The 21,921-nt window shown below is 47.3% G+C and overlaps 1 protein-coding gene across 2 annotated transcripts; it reads left to right on the top strand.

Moving 5' to 3' along the window:
• The first annotated feature begins 1,646 nt into the window (after positions 1-1,646).
• On the top strand, positions 1,647-18,699 carry RRM2B (ribonucleotide reductase regulatory TP53 inducible subunit M2B). 2 transcript variants are annotated; one of them, XM_057422155.1, is made up of 10 exons: positions 1,647-1,706; positions 5,705-5,860; positions 7,474-7,590; positions 9,040-9,173; positions 10,746-10,840; positions 13,343-13,476; positions 16,062-16,166; positions 17,224-17,337; positions 17,817-18,106; positions 18,618-18,699. In XM_057422155.1, exons 1-9 carry the CDS (start codon positions 1,653-1,655, stop codon positions 17,967-17,969), a joined length of 1,062 nt encoding a protein of 353 aa, XP_057278138.1. In that variant the 5' UTR covers positions 1,647-1,652; the 3' UTR covers positions 17,970-18,106; positions 18,618-18,699. The 2 variants fall into 2 exon arrangements, with proteins under 2 accessions (XP_057278138.1, XP_057278139.1); XM_057422156.1 differs by having other exon boundaries at positions 1,648-1,739; positions 5,707-5,860.
• Positions 18,700-21,921: the final 3,222 nt, after the last annotated feature.

Genomic DNA, 21,921 nt, shown 5'->3' with positions numbered 1-21,921 from the left:
AACCCACCTTTTCTCATTTACTGTTTGCGTGTTTCTAGTGCACTGCTGAGTAACTTGTTGCTTAGGGCGGTGTTTTTGCTCCTCAGAAAACTCAATGTACAAAACCCAAAGCTGTTCTTGAGCTTCGGATGAGCATGGTCACCATGCTGCATGGATCTCGCTGCTGAACTTTCCTCACACCCTGTCCTGGGGAGGCTTGAGCTCCTCTCACAGAATGTATAAAGCAAGAGGAGGTAGATACGGACAGTCTGGATCAGCCCAGCTGGCCCAGCTCCCACTTCCCGTGCTTGGGAAGCAGGGATAGGGAAGGTCTCAGTCACTCTGTGGCAGCCTGGTGCCTTGGAGAAAATAATCTGAAATTCTTGATGGCAGAGAACTAACAAAACTGAAGGTTACCTTTCTGGAAGAGGATACCAGAATTCCCTGCAGCCCTCCCTGAGCACTCTGTGCCTTCCCTGGCTGTGGGGTGGTGGGGACATTTGGCTGGCACTTGGACTGGAGAGCACCTGGTACCGGTCGTGAGGACAGTACACACTGTCTGTGGATTCATCTCTACTGAGAACACCAGGCCTCCATGTCCTCCTCCTCCTGAAGGGACCACCCTGGTCTCCAGGCATTTCTCTCGGACTCTAAGTACAGCTCAGTTGTGCTTGTGTGCTCCCCGCTTGTCTTGCTGCTCGTTGTGGCTCACCGGTCTTTGCTTTTAGATTTGTCTTTGATGTGAGGTCTTCATGACAAACCAGGCACTACCCATTGGGTGGGACTTTTCTTCTTAGTCTTGGACTATTTCAGTGTTTTAGTAAATAACCCACACCCCTACAGGAACAGGATCCAAGGACCTGCCCAGCTTTGGGATGAGGAAAGAAGAGAAGACCACTGAACTCAGCTGGGTCCTAGCTCTGGATGCAATCTCTGTGCTTGCAAGAAGTGACAGAAACAAATGTCAGTGGGACTTTCACTGGCCCTGTTCGCACTTGGAAGCCCCTGTAAGCATCTCCAACCACTGCAACCATGTATGTCTCCTACACAGTTGCTGGAGGGTGTTCTGTATTAGCTCAGGGTGGATTAAAGGCTTTTCCATACATTGGTTGGTTGCTCCTGTACGCTTTTAGAATGCCTCCTTATTACTGGGTACAGGCACTTCAGGTTCTGCCTCGGTGGCAGCTACCACTGCTATCTTTAGCTCTGTACATGTTCTCCAGTAAATAGTTGACCCAAGCAGTTAACTCCCTCCACTAGTTCATCTTCCATTATCGTCCTCTGGAGGATTGTCCACAATTTTCTCCCTGTTGTGGGAGGTTGTTTATTTTTTCTTGACGGTTTTGAACGCATCAACTGTGGTCAGCGCTCCACCACCCCACGGTTCGGCCTCTCTCTCGGCGGCCGCGGAGGTCGCACACTCTCCTGCGCTGTCTGCCCTGAGGTCAGAGGCTGGCTGCAAGCACGGGCCGCTTCCCCCGCTCCATCCCCTGCCGTCAGCCGGGCGATGGGGGACGGCCCCGGCCCCGCAGCCACTCCTTTTTTCCGGCCCTCCGGCGCCCGAGCTCTGCCGCGGGGCTCGGGGCAGCGGCCGTTGTCCGCCCCGCCCCGGGGAGGAGGAGCTGCCGCAACCGTGGTGTTCCCCCTTCAACCACCACCGCCCTCCCGCGGCCATGGGCGAGAGCCGGGGGCGAGCGGCCCTGCAGGAGCCGGCTGGGCCGGAGCCGGTAAGGTCGGGGCGGCGAGGCTTCACGGCAGATGTCCCGGGCGCGCAGTCGCTGCCGCGCGGCCGGGGGACCCACCGGCCGCCGGGGACAGGTGCGGTGGGCGTGCGGAAGCCAGCCGAGGGCAGCGCAGCTCTGCTCGGCGCTGTCCCGTCTTCGGCCTTGCAGGCTCCGGCCCAGCCCGGCCCGTGCCCGAGCAGCCGGCTGTAGCCGGGCGCCGCGGCCTCCGCACCGCCGGGTGCCGGGAGCTGTCGCCGCCTCCCCGGGGGGCGCGGGGCGGGCGTGCAGGGGTCCTGGCCACCCCGGCCGCCCGTGGCTCTGTGGCGCGGCTCCGTGGCGGCGGTTGCGGTGGCCCTGGGAAGGGCACGGGGCGCCCTCGCGTCCTTGTCCCGCTCCCGGGGGCCGTACCCTGCGGCGGCACCGTGGCTGCGGAGAGCACTCAGAGCTTACCTGTGATGTATGAACACAGCCGGGAGTCGGGCCCGGCCTCGGACAGGCCTGGCAGCCCTGGTGTCTGGCGCAGGGCCTGGGCAGCACAGGGCTCTGCCTCCTGGGCTCGCAGGGCTGAGCCTGCCCGGGGCTGGGGGGGCACAGCCAGTCCGCTGTACCCCGAGCTCCTGTGGGCCGGGAGGGGCTGACCCAGGGAGGTGCGTGAGCTCCTCCTGGGTGCTCCGCAGCACCAGCCTGCGAAGCCAGGCTGAGGGGTGCGAAGGTGAAGGATCTCTATAATACAAAGTCCCTCGTGATGTTCCCAAACCTTTGCATCTCAGCAGTACTTACGTTGCCTAAATCTGGGATTTGCTGTGTTAAATACAAGCCTGAAAAAGCCCTTATTTTTTCTGTCTGTGAATAGCGATATGCTGATCACATGTATGTATGGTGAAGAGGTGCTCGCACCAGCCTGCCCGGAGGCAAGCTTTAGTGCTGTGCATCCCTTCAGCAGACAGAACCAGCAGGTGCTGTGCTCCTCAGCTGCTGTGCAGTGGAAGCTGTGTCTCCCCAGAGCACTGTGATCTTCCCAGTGTCACCAGTAGCATGGCTTGGGCTACTCAGGGCCAGCCTGAAGCCCTTGGGAGCTCGTGCAGTGTACCTACTGCCTTCTTTCAGGGTGTGGAAGAGGTCACGGTCAGATACTACAACATGGTATGTGCCCCATCACAGTGCTGGCTCTGCCAGCACCTTTAGCGTTTTCCCTGGCTACAGCTGATAACCAAGATACTTGTATACACAGCCCAACAGCTATTGCTGTGAGGTGGTGGTTGTATGTGTATACATGTTAATTGCTTCCTAGTCTGCTGTGTTGAAATTAAGAGAAAGAGCTCCAGTACCACTTTTCAGTCATTGTTGTCTGTTGGGTTTATTGTCATCACCAGAAGGGTTGGTTGCAGTTGCAGAACAACTGGGATATGATGTACTGCAGTGTGTCCATCAAAGGGCTGATAGTTAAGGGATTGGAATATCTGTCATAAGAAGAGGAGCCATGAGTGCTGGGCCTGTTTAGCCTGGAGAAGAGAAGGCTCTGGGGATCTCATCAGTGTGCGTAACTACCTGGTGGAATAAAGGTGATGGAGCCAGATTGTTCTTGGTAGTACCCCATGATAAGACCAGAGGCAACAGGCACGTGCTGAAACACAGGAGATAACATTTGCATGTAAGAAGGCACTTGTTTGTTGTGAAGGGAGTCAAATACTGGCACAGGTTGCTCATGGAGGTTGTGTTAGTCTCCATCGTTGGAGATACCAAAACCTTGGCTGGATGCAGTCCCGTGCAATCTGCTCTGGCTGACCCTGCTAGATCAGGGGTAGGGCTGTGTCTGCCAGCTCCAGCTCTTTTGTGCATTTGGTTCATGTTGTCTGAACAGAAAGTAGAATGTTCACATTATAAACTGGATGTTCTTCATTATTATGTTGAGTGTTGATTGTTTTATACACCATTGTAGGAATAAGGAAAAGGTGCTGGGTGCAGACTGAAAACAGGAGGTGTGTTGATGTAGTGACTGTTACCTTCTCCAGCCATCCTTCTGCTTTCCTGGCGTGAGGGCTCTACAGAGCACACACACTGCTTCACAGGTTTTTTCTTCTCTTGCCTTTCTGTCTCGCTGTGTACTGACACTGTTTCTGGTGTGTTGACCCCTCTGTGGTCTGTAGCTGTTAAAGGCCATTGGAAACATGACAAGTGCTCCTTGGTCTCTAGTTTTCTTGCCATACTGGAACTTTACTCTTTATGTACTCTGCTTCACTTCTGGACACCAGAAGTATTTCTCAGGTTATCTCTGTGCATTATGGGCTGGGTATGCTGGCTTTTGACAGGCTTAAGAGCATCAAGGCTGAGTTAGCAACTGCTTGTACAGCTTGTGAAGCTAAAATATATACTTGGGAATAGTCCCCAGGCAGTATGGAAGGGTAAAAGGCTCAGGGTAACACTGGGCTAACAAGGAAGGCTTTTGCAGTGTTTCCTTTCCACCGATGTGGCTGGTGCAGAAGCAGATGGAGGTGCCAGCTGTGTGGCAGGCCCTGAGAAGGTGTGTGCTAAGGTGGGGAGCCCTCCCCAGCCAGCCCACATTCTCCCTTCTGGCACTTCCAGTGGGTTACTGCAACTGTCTGCGTCCCAGGAAATACGAAAGGTCTGGCACTGTCGTAGCCTTCAGCAGGGACTCAGCAAGGTGGTGCTGGGAAATCTGTCTCATGTAGTTGAGTAATATTTAAAAACGTAATAAAATGGTAAAATTGTAACCCAGAATGTGCTTCCTGATGTGTTTTCTTTAGGACTCTGCGGTACGTGTGCCAGCTATGCAAGCTGCATAGGTATTTGTGGTTTGTTTGGTTTTAAATGTGAGTAGAATTATTTGTTTGAGGGTATTTTCCAAACTGATATAAAGAATCACTTTTTATTGTGTGAGTGATTACAAGCAGACTGGGTAGGGAAAGGAGTTTGGCGCCTCCTGGGAGGGTAGAAGCAATGGTAGTCAGTTGCTCCCCTTCCCTTCTGTATTGTGTGTAATACTTCATGTGGAGGTGGAGGTGGGATCTCATAACTAACACATAAAGGCATCCTGATGGCATGCAAACTTTGGTTAGCGTGAGTTGCCAGCCCTTCTCCTGACAGCTCTCCGAGGTTGTCTTCAGTAGGTGCTTGGTGACATGCCTGGCAAGGATGCTGTCTGATGTTGATCCCAGGGATGGGTCTTCCCAGCTGGAGGTGAGGTGAAGGTGCCACTTGTGGAGTGCCCTCTCCATGCTGCTCTTCACTGGCCTGTCTCCTAAACACAGCTGTGCCTGCCTCAGCCAGGCTGGTAGCTCTGTGAGGCAGAGTTCTGGTCAGGTGTTTGGCAGGAGCTTGTGCAGCGGGAGTGAGGTGGGGTGGGTGCGTCCGGGCAGGGCTTTTCCTGCTGCCTGCTGTTGGCAGGAGGGCACACAGCTTCATGTCAGCATTTAAGAGCAGCCTCCAGACCCACGCTGACTTGGGCTGCCTTCTGCTCCCCTCGGGACTGCATAGGCAGACCTCCGTGCAGACTTGCTGTGGCACAGGGCTGTTCCTCTACCAAAGGGGATTAGTTGCTGTGCTCTCATGGCATTTTAAAGTAAGTCAGTCCCTCCAGTGGCTTGATGTACAGGAAATGCTCTGGAGGTATCCTGGGGGGTGAGGCTTGCGCAGCGGTGCTGGGTGCAGGCGGGCAGCAGCAGCAGCTTGCACACACCTCCCCTGTGCCGTACTGCAGCCGCTGATGCCATCTCCTGGGCAGATTTCCTCCTTGCGCTGGAGAGACGCTTCCTCTGCACGCAGGAGCTTCCTGGCAGGGAGCAGTCGGTGGATCCAGGCAGGCAGCCCTGCTGCCCTGGCAGTGGGAGTGCGGATGGAGGGCAAGGGAGCAGGTACCCCAGGGGGGCAGGTGAGTGTCGTGTGTGACATGAGTGGCTTCTGAACCACGCCTCTGGGACATGGGGAAGAGAAGTAATAAGTAACGGCAACCTTAACAAGATCTGTGTGTGCTTCATCTTCAGAGCTCCCCTCAGAGTGCTGCTGAAAATGGCTTGGACCCTGTCGATGAGCCTCTGCTCAGAAAAAACCCACGTCGGTTTGTCATCTTCCCCATCCAGTACCCAGACATATGGAAAATGTATAAACAGGCTCAGGCCTCCTTTTGGACTGCAGAAGAGGTGAGCAGTGGGTTGGCACAAGGCACTCAAACTGGGGTCCTGGTGCATCTTTCCTAGCTCTGCTGCTGGCTCCCATGTTGTAAGGGGTTGGAGTTAATTGCCTCAAACACAAGGTGCCTCTGACAGAGCAGGACTCCCTTCACGGGCACTGGAAAAAAAGCTGCTTCCACCAGGCAACTTCAGCAGATCTGCTCTAGGTTTTTGGTTTAGCAGAGGTGTAATCGAATCCTGGGGCACTTCTCTGGTTACGGAGAGAGCTCTACGACTCTGATTTGTGGTCTAGTAGCTGCTATCCTGCTGTGGTGTCGGTGCCTGCAACAAGCTCCTTGGCTATGTAAGATCTTCTGTGTAATTTCATGTGATTGCTGGTCTTTAGTGTTAGGCACCCAGTTTCCAGAAAGATGGTGATAATTAGGGACACTTGATAAAAATGCTTCTCACTGGTTACAGTGTTACACTGCAAGCTGTAAGTTTTTCCCAGGTTAGCCAGACCTGAGCAGTACTCAGGTTGCTACGCTTGCAGCAGAGGAAGCTTCTGGGCGTTGCACTGATCGGGAGAGGTTACCTGCCAGCTGAACTCATTCTAACTCAAGAACTTCTGCAGCCTTGTGTGTGGCCGGTGATCTGCAGTTGCAGGCAATGAACTGGAAGTACTGGTAGTCTCTAAATAGGCCAGTGTCCTGGGATGGTGAGGAGCTGCTGCCTGTAGAAGTGCTATTCCATTGCTAGCCTGGGAGGCTTGCTGCCCTGTTGCAGTAGAGGTTGATTTAAACCATAAAAGAAAAGGCATTTAAAACTCCTGCCTGATCAGCATTTTACCATATTGATGATTCCTTCTTACACTGTCCTGCCATCTGACAGTGCATTTCCCAATGAACTGGAAAGTTAACTGTAAAACCTGTTTGTGTATATGTGTTGATATGCACACCTATACGTGTACATGTTTTATACACACACACGTATACACATATATGGTTTTAGGCCTCCATATTTTTCACATCTGGCCCTACCTAACTGCTGCTGTGGTTCAGAAATCCCTCCGAACAAACAAACAGAAAAGGCTTTGCCAAGGAAGTTGCGGTTTCTGCTGTGGCTGGAGCTCAGTCTGGTAGAGGAGAGCAGTTGCACAGCATTAGCCCTGTGCCATTCTTTGGCAGGATGGAGGCTGAAAACCTGCCAAAGGCAAAGGTCCCCTCAGTCCATCGTTTGGCACACCTGGGTATGGGTTTCTTGCAGCATTAGCATTTATTTCAAGTAGAGTTAAGTGTCTCAGAATGAACTCAGCTTATTGGTGCATGTTCATACTCATGGTAAGAAGGTACTAATGCTTTTCAAAATCTGATTTATTTATAATTCAACTGACACTGATTTTTATTCTAAATTACGAAGTGTAAACTGCAAAGCAAACACATGATGTTACTGTTGCAGAGGGAGACAGCAGTACTGCTGTGTGTCTGTTGTCTTTTACAGCCACATGTATTTAAATCCTTTACATGTGAAGATTTGAGAGCAAAATCCAAAACTCTGCTGTGGTCATTTGACTAGACTGATTCTGTTCTTATAGAATGACAGACTCAAAGGGCAATAACGCTTTTCTTCTTTCATTTCATTAGGTTGATTTGTCAAAGGACCTTCCTCACTGGAACAAGCTGAAAGCAGATGAAAAATACTTTATTTCTCATGTTCTGGCATTTTTTGCAGCCAGTGATGGAATTGTAAATGAAAACCTGGTAAGGAAGCTTTAGAGAGGGCTTAAATACTGATTTTATTGGTTTATTGGCTTACTGGCTTTTAATTTTGGTTTTCTGACATTAATGCGTAAGTTTATTAAATGTGCACTTTTTTTTCTTCCCATCATCTCACCTTTGCCAAGGGGAATAAGCAGCTTGTTCCACTGGGGCCAGTGTCTGAGTTAAATTGGGCCAGCTGTGGTCAGCAAGACTCCACGTCACTCTTGGATGCAGTTTTTAAGCTCAGCCTTCTGCCTGACTGTGTTGATCCATGTTTCTCATTGAATTAATAGAATCCCACACTTCTTCCTGTATTTGTGTTGGATGAGAAGTAGGGAAGGATTGTGCTGTGCCATGGTCTGTATGCTTCATTTTGGTAAAACCCATTTGGCTCTCACTGAACAGCATCCTAAAATCTTTGAGGGCTGCAGGTGGATGATGCTAAAAAGGTAGAGAAATCTTCCTGCTGAAATCAGTTCTGCAGAATGTCTCACCACAGGTTATCAGTGGTAGCTGGCTGCAAATGCCCAGTTTAAATCTTGAATGTCTCTAATGTGTAGAATGTCATAGTATCTGCATATATTGCATGAGTGTGCCTTATACAGGTTTGGGTTTTTTTAGTGATAAACAAAAAGTCTGAGGCTTTGTTCCACAGGAAGTGATTTCTACTGCAATATTTCGCTGTTCTCCTGTGTACCTGTGCCCTCATGCTTCACTAGAGCTCTCTATCCAATATGCACAGCAGATGTATTTATTTCTAGCTAGCTTTCTTTATTTTCTTCTGCACCACACCTGTTGACATACCTGTGAATAAAGAAGGGCTGAATAGCCCCCATCCTTTCTTCAGGGTAGAGATCTATTGTCTTTGTGTGCAGTTCTGGTGTCCTCAACATAAAAAGGACATGGAACTGTTGGAACAAGTCCAGAGAAGGGCCACGAGGATGATCAGGGGACTGGAGCACCTCCTGTATGAAGACAGGCTGAGGAAGTTGGGGCTGTTCAGCCTGGAGAAGAGAAGGCTGCATGGAGACCTCATAGCAGCCTTCCAGTATCTGAAGGGGGGCTATAGGGATGCTGGGAACGGACTCTTCATTAGGGACTGTAGTGATAGGACAAGGGGCAACGGGTTAACACTTAAACAGGGGAAGTTTAGGTTGGATATAAGAAGGAAATTCTTTCCTGTTAGGGTGGTGAGGCACTGGAATGGGTTGCCCAGGGAGGTTGTGAATGCTCCATCCCTGGCAGTGTTCAAGGCCAGGTTGGACGAGGCCTTGGGTGATACGATTTAGCGTAAGGTGTCCCTGCCCATGTCAGGGGGGGTTGGAACTAGATGATCTTAAGGTCCTTTCCAACCCTAACGATTCTATGATTCTGTGATTCTAAGTTTACAGTACTGTCATGCAGAACTGGTTTTACTGTCCTCATTGCCATGCTTTCTGGTTTTGGCAGGTGGCACGTTTTAGTCAGGAAGTGCAGATCCCAGAAGCCCGTTGTTTCTACGGCTTTCAGATTCTCATTGAGAACGTTCACTCAGAGATGTACAGCTTGCTCATAGACACCTACATCAAAGATCCTGAGAAAAGGTAAACCTCTGGATGTGTTAAAGACCTTGGGGAAATCTTGTCACCTAGACTGGGGGCACAATTGCTGGGCAGTAGAAGCAAGCAGCTGCCTTCCGTTTTCATACTGACTTACTAGGGGAGTTGGGGCCAGCCCCTTAAAGCTTTCAAGACTTTCATGCCTCACCCCCAAAATACAGGGAAGTATCACCGACCAACAGACCTGTGTGGGACTGTCAGAAAGTTAGTTAATACTTGTATAAATCTTTGATTGCAGAAAGTGTGGATGATATGAAATGCTGTTAGAGTTTCCTTGTGGTTATTATGTTCCTGAGGTGCTTGCTGTCACATCAGCAAATGATCTGCCTCAGGAAATTGAGTGCTTGTGATCCAGCTGGTGTTTCTAATGTACAGTAATCAATGTTACTGCCATCCTGACAGCTTTTTTGTTGTCAGTGCTTTTTCATATGACTTGAACTGTTTAACGTATTGGATTCTTTGGAGACCCCATACCTTTGTTGTCTGTAGACCTTCCTAGTGCAAATGGTAATACATTTGAAAAGAAGCACTTTCCCTCAGAGACTCCACAGTGCTGATGGTCAGGCAGAGCTTGGTATCCCACGGTAGCATCCTGTGTGGTAACAGTGCGAGGACTGCAAGGTTTCATTTCAGGTGTTTAGCATGGTAACAGAGCCTGTGCTCATGGGAATTGTCCAGTTCCTTTTGTGGAGTTGTGCAAGATGAGGTTTAGCTCTGTGGGTAGGAAGTAGCTGCCGTCTGGCTTGGAGTCCGGTGGGTGGTCTGGTGAGTGGTCACTCCTGGGTCTGACTTCATTTCCCATCTCTGCAGCTCACCTCCTCTTGAGACCTTGGTATTGTTGCTTTCTGCACATCTGCCTCCTTGTGCCCTTGTTATCAAAGATCATGTTGTGGTTTAACCCGACAGGCAGCAAAACCACACAGGCGCTTGCTCCTTCCCTCCCCCTCCACTTGTTGAGATCCAGACAGTTTAATGGGACAGAAAAGGAATGGAAAATAACAACAATGGTGATAAAAGAATTAGAATATGCAAAACCTGTGATGCACAATGCGATTGCTCGCCTCTGGCTGACCGATGCCCAGCCAGTTCCTGAGCAGTGGCCCTTGGCCAGCTTTCCCCTAGTGAATATACTGAGCATGGCGTCATATGGTATGGAATATCCTTTTGGCCAGTTTGGGTCAGCTTCCTGGCTGTGTCTCCTCCCAGCTTCTTGTGCCCTCAGCCTACTTGCTGGTGGGGTGGTGTGAGAAGATGAAAAGTCCTTGACTTAGTATAAGCACTGCTCAGCAACAACTAAAACGTCAGTGTGTTATCAACATTATTCTCACCCTAAATCCAAAACACAGCACCGTACTAGCTACTGGGAAGAAAATTAACTCTTTCCCAGACAAAACCAGGCCAGATGATTGTCCCTTGTGAGTCCCAAGTCTCTTATTTGGATTAGTTCAGAGCCTGGCATAATGGGTTCCTCTGGTGGAGCCAGTGTGGACAGCCAGGGCAGATTTACATCAGTCACTTTTTATTATATTGATGTTTTCTATTTCTTTTCTTTTATAGGGATTACTTATTTAATGCTGTTGAAACAATGCCTTGTGTCAAGAAGAAAGCAGACTGGGCTCTGAAGTGGATTGATGACAGAGAATCCACTTTTGGTATGTAGCTTCTTAAAAATTTGTTCCTGTCACATGTCACAAACTAATCCTCTGGAAGTGAGCTGCATCCCTGGAACATGAAATAAATTCTCCACAGATGATGTAGTGGCTTCTGGCTCTCTGATTTAGCTAAAGAATTAGAAGTAACTTTTGCTGAGCATGTATATTTATATCTTCAGCTAAAGCAATATTGTAATGTCAGTGCCCACTAGAATCATGTTATGCGAACTGCTTGTAGACTTCTCTGTCTTTGTCTTTATGCTACTTTCCTCAGGTTTTGCTTGTAGACCTTATTTAGAATCATAGAATAGTTAGGGTTGGAAAGGACCTTAAGATCATCTAGGTCCAACCCCCCTGCCGTGGGCAGGGACCCCTTATGCTAAATCATATCACCCAAGGCCTCATCCAACCTGGTCTTGAACACTGCCAGGGATGGAGCATTCACAGCCTCCCTGGGCAACCCATTCCAGTGCCTCACCACCCTGGAGTGGTGAGTTTCTAGGGGTTTCACTTATTTCTTTCAGTTGGCTCCTAGTGTGCAGAACTGGGCAGCTGAAGTCCAAGCTTTTTCTGTGTTCATGTTTATACAGACAAATGTATGTAGTTAGCCATTTTTGTAACAGCGTGACTGAGTCTGAGTGAAAAAGGTTCAAAAATCATCTGTCTCTGGTGTTTCTGGTTTGCTGTTGGGACCGGGTTTCTACTTTTTGTATCTCATTTCAGAGCTGGGACACTGGCTGATCTTCCATCAGCATAATGCAGAGCGTCCTTTCCAGTGTTGCATTCAGTTGCATTCAGCTTACAATGTTGACTCTGAAAGACGTATTGTAGCTGAAATGCATAATGAGCAGAGTCTGGTGAAGTTTTTAAACCAAACAGAGAAAGTGTAGGAGATGGAGAGATTCATCCAGACAAACAAAATAAATCTGAATATCATTTTTTTGCATCATCTGTTGTTCACAGCTCATTTTTGAGTGGAGTTCTTTCTGTAGCTGTAGATCCTCCTGTCCTGGAGTGTCCCACTACCTCCCTAGTCTGGCTTTGCTTGCTGTGTATGATGGCATCTCTTCTTCATCTCCTTCATTTTGCTCCCAGCAGCATGGGGTGTGCTAGGAATCAGTAGGTTCCCTAACTCAAAAGGCAATGTTCCCTCGGTGCCTTCAAACTTCATGCATCCTATCCAAATTTTTGTAAGGTGCATTTTTCCTCTTCTCTTTTTTAATCTTACTGAGAAGACTTCCCAGATTTAAAACATTTGTGAGGCCCAGGTCTTACAGTTATGGATATATCATACGGAGATATGGCATATGGAAGTGGCTGAGTGGCTTGTTTGCGTGGTGTTTCCTTACAGCTTGGGGACCTGCCCTGTAGCCAGGTCTCCACAGTTTGATTGATTTCTTATGCTGAGGTTTCAGTTGTTGTACCTGTTCTGTGGTCTCCCACTGTGCACTCACATTATGTGGTGCTGCTGATTGGTGATTTTTGGTTCAGCGTAACTCATTTGTATGATAGCTAGTTAGGTGGAATGTACTAAAAATCTTATTGATATTCAGTCTTGTCCTTCACTGAATCTATATAGTATGAGCAGCTTTGCTCCATTCCTCTCTAGAAGTAACCTAGGAGATTTTTAGTGTTGCCCGACAAATTCTTTCCTTAGTAACTTCTTGATACAGTTTGTATTGCTCTTCATGCTTTTTCCTGACTTGAATTTCCTCAGATGAGCCAGTAGATGGCATTTGCATCTCGTAGGGGAAGTAGAACATGTGGCTGTTACGAGGTGTTTTTTTTTTTAAAGAAAATTCTATGCAGTTCTTACTGTGAAAAGGCACCAGCACTTAATGCATAAGCTTTCATGTTAGAATTTATCCAAGGCTCTTGTGAAGTTGTTAAAAATAGAGTACATGGAATGATGTGTCTTTACTAGGCAGTCAGATGGTTTTAAGAGTCTGAAGAAATACATTCCTGTAGAAAACAGGGAGAACTGGGACCAATAGTTCATCCTTGGATGAAAGGTGGGATAATGTAAGTAGTTATTTGTGTCTTGATGAATTACATTATGTGTATTGCACTCTTACAAGAATATGGTTTTATGTAGATTCTCAACAAGTAGGGCTTTTAGTTTAATTTATAGGAGATCAGCTCTTCTCTTGGTTTTGTCTATTAATTACACATCCATTTTCCTGCCTTTTAGGAGAAAGAGATAAAGAAGTACCAATGTCCTGCCCACTTTGGATAGATATGTTCTTTCCCTTCTGACCTGTGACAGTTTCAGTGGGTGCTCTGGTTCTTCAGTTCTGCTGGCATTGCCTGTGGTTAAGTGCTGTTGTGCGTGTAGACCCCATGTGCCTCGAGATCTGCTGAAAGATGTGGTCAAATACAGCACCTGGTGCTGCAGAGGGGATTGCTTCTCTCCAGCATCTGTCTGTCTGATGCAAATAGTGCATCTTGCTGACAAGCAATACACTGTTTTGTGTCTAACTGAAAATGTGTTCTGTTAAACAGGTGAGAGAGTGGTTGCCTTTGCTGCTGTTGAAGGCATCTTCTTTTCGGGTTCCTTTGCTGCTATATTTTGGCTGAAGAAGAGGGGCCTGATGCCAGGGCTGACTTTCTCCAATGAACTTATTAGCAGAGATGAGGTAATGTATGTAATATCTTACATACTGTCTGGGAGGAAAGGTGGGTTTCCAGGGGAAAGGCAGAATTATATTAATGAAGATGCTATGTTCCTCAGCAGCAATGCCTGTTTTTAAAGGGAATAAACATAAATATTAGCTATACTGTTATGCTTAGTATGACTTAAGTATGACTTAAAAGGTGGACATTTTTGATTGAAGGGGACATTTGTTTTCCTGTGCCTGGCTGCCCAAAGACTGGCGTGGAGTTGCATGGTTTCCAGCTGCAGCGTTGGCTCTCTTGAGCAAGGACCTCACTAGGACATGTGTGAGCCTTGCTGTACACCTTTAGTCAGGTCCAAGTGGTCTCCTTGTACCACTCCCCATTACAGCCCCTAGCTGTGCGTCCCAGAGCTTGCAGATGGTCGCCTGCATCCATTGCCTGGCTAGCTGTGTTAGGGTGCTGCATAAGCAGCAGATACCATTCCTCTCCATGTTCTGGTGTTACTGCACAGCAGTAGAACTTCCTGGGTGTGGGCAGCTACAGATCTGCATTAGAGGTGAGTGCTTCTTAGCTTAAGATGTGATGTATCTGAGGGGATGCACATTGAATGTGTCAGGCCATGTGGTGACAAGTGCCTTTGCTTTTCACTGCTTCCTGCACTGCTGCCTGCCAGTTGGCAGCAGTTGCTTATGGTTGGGGCCCGTCTTTGAGGTACCACACATCTTATGGTGCTGGCAGTACTAAAGAAGCGGAAGGACCAGTTTTGTATGCAGTATAAAAAGCTAGTGGTTTGAATTTACCAGAGTTGGTCTAAAAGAATAGAGATCTTTATCATAATGTAAGTAATTTCCATGTATTAGGTAAACTGGTTTGAAAAGAGGCATCTTGCAAGATGCCTTTAATTTAAAAGACACTTTGGAAGAAATTGATATGATCAGTAAGCAAAACAGTTCTTCAGCCTTGGCCTTCTTTGTGTCTTTTGTTCCTGTGAGTCATCGTGAACTGATGTATTCAAGTGAAGTATATTTGTCAGAAGGGTCACTCTCAGGTGAATGAGATTTAAGTTCCTCCATACAGCAGTGTAACTGTACTTTGCAGAGTTGAGCACCAAAAGACTGATTTTTTTTCTTGAGCCCCACTGGCATAATTCAAGCTGCAGAGCTGTTGCGAAATGTAAGGCTTGGTGCACACAGCACCTGCACCAAAAACCAGGAAATACTGTTACAGAAGCAGTGGCAGTAAAAAGAATCCACAGTGGAAAAGTACAGAAACTCTTTTCTGATGCACCTGAACAGATAAATCGTTGGTGCTTAATGTGTTTTGAGCTGTAGGCTCTGTTCTCAGGCTGTTTTTTGAGCTGGTGCAATTCTGATTCTTAAAGGTGCAAAGCTGGTGGGAGCACCAGTCAGGGCAGCACGCCACTTCAGGGAGAAGCCAGGCACATCCTGCAGCCTGCTGGTGATGTTGCCCTGAACAAGACCACGGAACCCTGCAGCAGGCACCTAGTGCTGTCCCTAGAGGAGGAGTATTTCCCAAATTACGTTATTTCAGGGCTGTTTCATGACCTGAATCTCAAGGATTTTGTGGCCTTTCTGAAAAACATTTTGCTTCTTGGATTTGTTTTGCCTGTTGTTAACAATAGCAGAGGGCTGTCTCATAGCCCACCATCCACCAAATCCTTCTGATGGGTTTTCACTCTGGATGTGCCCTAATGGTCCATATAGGCTGTAATCACCACCTTGCTGTCAGGAGGAGAGGCAGTAGCACAGTGCTGCTTTAGTCTAGCAGCAGTAGGTATGGCTGATGCCAGAGTCTCAAGCTGTAGCCAGTCAAAATGGAGGCACCTCTTAGAGCAGCTGTCTGGGATCCCCCTCAGACTGTGAGGAATTGCTCATCTTTCCTGATGTTGTCTTGTCCTGGCTGGAGGCTTTTCTGGAAGTCTTGGGAAGCTTGGGAATGAGCAGAGTTTACTGGCCTTGTGCAGGATAGCGGCGTGGATGTGAGGGTGGGTTGAGTTGGGGCACAGTAGTCTTAAGTATTAAAAATCTATGCATGTTGTGGTAGCGAATTCCTCACAGTAACTGCACATTGTGTGGAGAGACTTGTTCTTGGGTTTTGTGACTCTAATCTAAATCTTTCTTTATGAAAATGCTGTGACGAGAAGCAAGGGAAGAATGCTATTGAAGGAACTTAAACCAAGTATTTCTGTACAGGTATCTCCAAGTGGAGAGCAGGTAAACAGTCTACCTTAACTGGCAGGTAGTTTTGCAGATCTTGATGTAGGAGATTTTCTGCAGAAGCATCTCTGGTGGAAGGCAGGGACCCAGCAGGGCTCTGTTAAGGATCACTCGCAGTAGAGCAGCTCTCAAAAATATTTACCTGAGAAATATGTATGCTGAGCATTATTTTGGCATAGATGGCACATGTTGGATTTCAGATGTTATTAACTGGGTTATAAACTAAAAGTGCCTGCTACGTGTGCTAACATGAGGCTTCCTAGCCTCCTGCTTGACAGTCTTTAACCTGAATGAAGTGGCTTCAAAGAGCAAACTATGTGAAGGAAGGAAAACCTGAGTTTTTTTTCTCATGTTCTCTGTTACTTCAGGGTCTACACTGTGATTTTGCTTGTCTCATGTTCCATTATTTAGTGAACAGGCCATCAGAAGAGCGGGTCCGTGAGATCATCGTTAATGCTGTTGAAATCGAGCAGGTAAGCCTGGCCGTGACAGCATCGTGGGCACTGCAGGATCAGTCTTGTGTGCATAAATAAATTGAAACTTGGCTCAGCCCTGGATCCCTGATGCATTATATTATCCTTTCTCTCTTCCTTGATGGTGACAATAAGAATCAGAGACTTCCTGATTCAGTTGTCAATCAACTGGGAGAAGCTGAAGCTGGCAGCTGGTTTCCTCCAGTAAGAAAGGCTGTCTTCTTTAGGATAGGATAGGGTAGGTTAGAATAGTTCCAGTTGGAAAATACTTACAACAACCATGTAGTCCAGCCACAAGGGTCACTTAGAGAAGTGTTTGTTACCTCTGTCCTTTCAGGATCTTTGTCTCTCCCTACTGTATGCACATCCCCGCCTGTCCTCAGGCGAAGACAGGGTCTGCTGTGGCCACAAGTACTATGCTGAGTTCTGAGGCTGCTGTCAGGTTGTTTCACACGAGCTGCTACCCATTTGCAACTACAAGTTTCTGCGCTGCTACGTGTTTGGCGGGATTGTAGTTTACTGTTTCTTTTCTGTTGTTATTTAACTACTGTGATGATGACAGATGCCCTGGCTTTGCCTCACTGTTAGGTATTGCACTGGTGCCTAAGTATGTACGTGGCTGTGTTCAGCACTTACATAAATCACTGTCCTCTCTGATCTGTTGTTCCATAATGGCTGGAAGCCAAGGAAAACAGTAGTTTTCTGGATCTATTCCTGCTCCCTTTAGTATGGTCTGTAGGTTTTATGGAAGTTGGAGTTCAGGTGTACAGTGAAGCTTGGGTTCGTACAGGGAGGAGGGGGAAGGCAGATGAGAGGGGCAGTAATAAAAATTCTTGTGCCTTTTCCAGAAAAATGTGCTAAAAATAAAGGAAGGTACAAACAACTACTGGAAGCAGAAGACACTTGTTGAGTTTAATGATACAAGTTATTTATTCAGACAAGTGCCTGAGGAGCCTGGAATATCACAAATCATGTTACCGTGAAACACAGGTGTCTTCTCTCCCTTTTCCTTCTTAAATTTCATTTCTCTAAATGTTGCCTATATTTTAACTTGTAGGAGTTTCTAACAGAGGCATTACCTGTAGGTCTGATCGGAATGAATTGCACTTTGATGAAACAATATATTGAATTTGTTGCAGACCGGTTACTGATGGAGCTTGGGTTCTCAAAGGTAAGAGATGCATTTGCCTGAAGTGCTGGCCTGCCCTGGTAGCCCAGGAAAGCTGTCGGCACAAAGCACTCTTGATGTGCCTGGGAGCAGGTCATATTTAGTGCTTCCACTTTCTGTGAGTGACAGCTGAAACCACAGCACTAATGTATATCCTTCACTGTTTAAAGGAGCAAGAACAATTTATGCCATTGTTTCCCTTCAGCTGCTCTGCAAGTTTGTAATGGGAAGCTTGTGCTGTGCTCAAGCTCTGTGGTCCTCCAAGGGTAGTAAGCACCTTGCACTGGTGAGCTTCACCACAGACCAAACTCCTGAGGAGTGACAGTACTGAATTTGCTTAGATAGAGGTCCATAGATCCTACAGCATATTGCAGCAAGGGATGAGCTAGTTTGAAAGGGTTTGACTGTTTTGTTTGTTGAAGTTTTTTAAAGCACTGTTACCCTTTCAGAATCACCAGGGTAATGGTGTTTCCCTTTCACAGGCCTTTCATGCAGAAAATCCTTTTGATTTCATGGAAAATATTTCTCTGGAAGGAAAAACAAATTTCTTTGAGAAGCGGGTTTCAGAATATCAACGTTTTGCTGTTATGGCAGAAACAATGGACAATGTCTTCACTCTGGATGCGGATTTTTGATGACTTGGCAAATGAACAGTGACTGTTGCCCTCTGCCCATTTCAGTTTATGCTGTGAAGTTGTCTCCGTTTTCTCTCCTGGAATTGAAGTCTACTGTTTTTTTTTTTTCCTGGGTTTTCATGTTGTTTGCCAGAGAAGTAAATATATTTCTCTATTTAAGGAAAAAAAGGGGGGGGTGTCCTTTTTATATGGCTTTTTAGGAGGATTGCCTTTTGAAGATTCCCTTGATTCATCTGCTGTGATTGCTGTCTTTAAAAATCACCTGGATACAGCTACTTTTTAAAGACTTCGGTAGTACTTTAAGAAAGCAAACTGTGTATTTACCTCATGTTATGGGATTTTAATCTGAAAACCAGATAAGGTAGCACTCTGTATATATGTTGTTATAAATGATTTTCATGGTTTCTATTTTCATGTTTATAGAGTTGGTTTAGAATAAAAGCTCTTCCCTTTCATCTTGCTGTAGATAGAGTAATAAGTGATTGTGGGAAGATATAACCTGTGTACTATAAAATCTTGCTAAATCCAGGGATACACTTTGATCTTCCCATTAACTTGGGTTCTGTCTGGAAATGTTTTACTCTGGTTGCAAAACCGATGGCTGCTGGTGGGAGTTTAAATCAAATACATATGATTTTTGTCTTACAGCTGTTACTGAGCAGGTCAGTGGTCTTTGAATGCTCCTTGAAAAGGCAAGCCTGTTAATAGAGGAGAAAACACACATCCTGTATGTCTTTGTCTTGTGCTCCTTGTTTTTCCATGCTTCTCTGAACAAGTGCCTTATTAAGCAGTCTGTAGTTGTGCTGAGTTGCAATCAGCATCCAACACTGGAACAGCCAGCTCTGGGTGTGGTCTGTCTTCCCTTTGTCATGCTGGGTGGTTTAATATTTTCCCCTTCTCTGTTTCCCTTGTGCATTGATGGGGTGAGAAGGCATATTGTTCCAAAGAATTATCCCTGGAGGTGCTACAAACGTACTGCTTAGGCTGTAAGGAAGCACCAGTAATGTGTGAAGGTACTTCAAGTTGTGTGTTTAATGTGAACCATTGAAACCATCACAGAATCGATTCTGGAGGAAGGCATTAAACCTTTTAAAACCAAATCTTGAAGTAGTGTGGATCAGCAGCATCTCACAGAGGACTGCTCTTTGGGTTTTGGTGTGTTCCAGTGTGTGTCTGGAAGTTGCTCAAGTTCTTTGATGTCACATGCAGCAAATGAATCAATGGAGTAATGGCAAGCATGCTGCAGGGGTACTTGGGATGGAAGAGATACTATTCAGTTGTAGGTGGGTTACTTGCAAATAGATATGTTCTTTTTGCTGAAGTGAGTGCACATGAGCTGGACAAAGGGTTCTTCATTAAACCCAAGCATTTTTTCATAATGTTCAGCAATTTGTATAAGAGCTTTTATAAGTCTTTCTTATTGTTGCAAACATCTTGTTCTGCTTTCAATACGCCTGCCATGAGATGAGCTGACGGCCCAGGGTTATTGGTGATGGGGTGGTAGGGGTGTTATTTCCCTGCCAGCCCACATCAGGCATAGCCCTGGGTACTTGAGTTCCAGGAAACAGGTCCACTGCTTTAGCATAGTTCCTAGTGAACAGTTGTCCCTGGTGTAAAAATAAGCAGCAGAACTGACTCTTTTTGTTTGGTCTCAGTAAAAGATTGTGAGTATGTAATGGGCACGGAAACAGGACGGCTATCTTGCCTACAGAAGTGCCTGCTTCATTTGACATAAGGTACTTAGGGAGGGCAGAGGGGATCTTGGAGAATACAGAGAAAAGCTGGGATTGATGTCCCTCACTAGTGCCCTGCAACTGCAAGAGAACTATGGGCTTGGGAAGAAAATCCAGCACCTTTTGGAAATACTGTGGTACTGGGGGAAAAAGAGAAAATTTTGTTAAATGGGTCTGTTATCTGAGGAATGGAACCTATTTTTATGTCACTAAAACTGTGAAAAAGCGTTTGTTTTGAGTATTGTGAATTAGGAAGAGAGTGTACAGAATATACAAGTATGAAACTGCTATGTGCTCAGGTTTTGTAAATGCAGAGGAGATGCCAAAGTCTGGTACAGCAGCTCCCGTTTGTGTGTATAATACGTGTACAGTTTCAATAAAACTTGAATGTGGAGAGGAGCATGCCTTTGTTTGTTGTTACATGCTCTATCATGAGATATCCAAAATGATGAAACTGGGCCATGCCAGAGTAAATTGGTGTTTACAGCTTTTGGGTCGCGGGAGAGAGTTAAGAGTGCTCCATACGCTGTCTTGCACTTAGTGAGCTCTCAGCTTGCTGGGTTTTGTTCTCAGAAATGGTGTTTGCAGTTTAGGGAGCAAACAAATACTTTTTTTCTGGAATCTTCTGGCTCAAGGAGAAATTTCCTGGGAGTCCCTTAGGTTCAAAGAAGAAACACTCCAGTAATGTAATTTTGGTGGGTGGTAACTGATCTGTCTAGGGCATCGTGCCCTTGCATTGGGCATTCTGACTGTGCCTGGGCCCCACAGTGTAGGGTTCAGCCCCAGGCATGCCTGCAGCCCAGCCTTAGGCACCACAGTCTGTGCTGGCTGAGGTTCATACAAGATGGTGTCCTCGAGGGTGTCAAGTCAAAAGTCTTGTCCCTGCTGCCCCTTTGTGACTCCTTGAGACAGGCATGCAGGGCATAAGGTTCACTCTGCTCCAGTGCTGGGTTTGGGCAGAATCTTTGTGCTCCTGAGGGTTCTGGTGCACAAGCTGGGTCTGGCTCTGTGTATCTCACACTGTGGCCATCATGCTTCAAAAAGACTGATTCTCATTCAAGCGGATGCATGGGTCCTACTGAACCCTTGACTTGATGTCATGGGTGGACAGTGTGCGCCCAGCCCTGCTCTCTGATCGTAAAACCACTGTGGAGTGCAGTGTATTAGTGACTATTCCCAGACCTTGCTGGGAAAGTGAAGAAAGTGGGTGAAGACAGGGCAGTTAGCAAGCTCACTCTCAGTGTTTCTTGGCAGCCTGGAGGCCCTGTTTCTGGGCTGGTGAGATTTAGCAGCAGACGAGGACACGGTGTGTGGCAGCACATCTGGAGCAAGCCCCTGGCCAGCTGACACTCCGCCACGTTCCTCCTCCTTGCCTTTGAGCGTTGTTAAACCCCAAGTGTGGCCTCCCTGCCAGTCACCCCCAACCTGGCAGGGGAGCGCCTCCCGTCAGCCCTTCCGAGGGAATGAACCGGGCTGGATTTCCTCCTGGTGGAGCCCTTGAGTCAGTAAGTGTTAATGCTCTGTCACCGTGCTCTCTAGAGCTCCTTCTGGGAGGGAAGCAGCCACCGGAGGCGCTGATGTGTTAACGTTACGTGTGGCAGAGGATGTGTTTGCCGGGAGGACGGTGGTGGGGCCGGGGAGCCCTGCGCTGCGCTCCGCAGGAATACACGTGTGTGGGTAAACTGTATGTATGTGCGCACTGAGGGACACGGCTGGTGCGCACAGAGTGCGCGCTACACGTAGGCAACAGCGGAGCTGAGGGGAGAAAGAAGGCTTTGAACGTCAGGTTTTAGCAATACTTTCCCCGGAGCAGAAGGGTAAGATGGGCACTGTAGTACTGCTATTGGGAGCTGCTCTTCCTGGTTTGCAGGCAGCTGCCTGCCCTGCTCCTCGCACCTGGGCACAGGTAATGGCAACGGCACAGTCAGAAGCTTCTCCTGTTTCCACTGGCTCTAGGGCTGAAGGCTGCCCAAGCTGTGAGGCTAGAGCTGTACTCTGCTAACCAAAATCTTAAACTAAGGATTTTCATCTTAAAGTAAATACAGTTAAATCTCAGTGTGGAGCACGCGTGCCTGCTTTGGAGAACAGTAACTTTGGCCTTTGGCTGGTTGTGTGTAGCCACATGGACAGGATCAGGAATTCCCTGTTGCATTTTGGTGCTTCTAATGAAATCAAAGAGGATTTCTGAGTGACAGACATAAGATTTCAATGATGGGCAG

This window comes from Pezoporus wallicus, unplaced genomic scaffold, assembly GCF_028554395.1.
Source record: "Pezoporus wallicus isolate ANWC-B61680 ecotype Strahan unplaced genomic scaffold, APGP_CSIRO_Pwel_v1 contig_13368, whole genome shotgun sequence".
NCBI classification, from domain to species: Eukaryota; Metazoa; Chordata; class Aves; order Psittaciformes; family Psittacidae; genus Pezoporus; species Pezoporus wallicus.
The sequence above is the reverse complement of the archived record's forward strand: the minus strand, read 5'-3'. Positions and strand labels throughout refer to the sequence as shown.

Excerpts from the sequence above, each read along its gene's own strand:
- RRM2B (XM_057422155.1), top strand. The coding sequence starts at position 1,653 with ATGGGCGAGAGCCGGGGGCGAGCGGCCCTGCAGGAGCCGGCTGGGCCG. Across the intron at positions 1,707-5,704 it reads AGCCGGCTGGGCCGGAGCCG|AGCTCCCCTCAGAGTGCTGC; the intron begins GTAAGGTCGGGG and ends CTTCATCTTCAG. Across the intron at positions 17,338-17,816 it reads TGGAGCTTGGGTTCTCAAAG|GCCTTTCATGCAGAAAATCC; the intron begins GTAAGAGATGCA and ends TCCCTTTCACAG.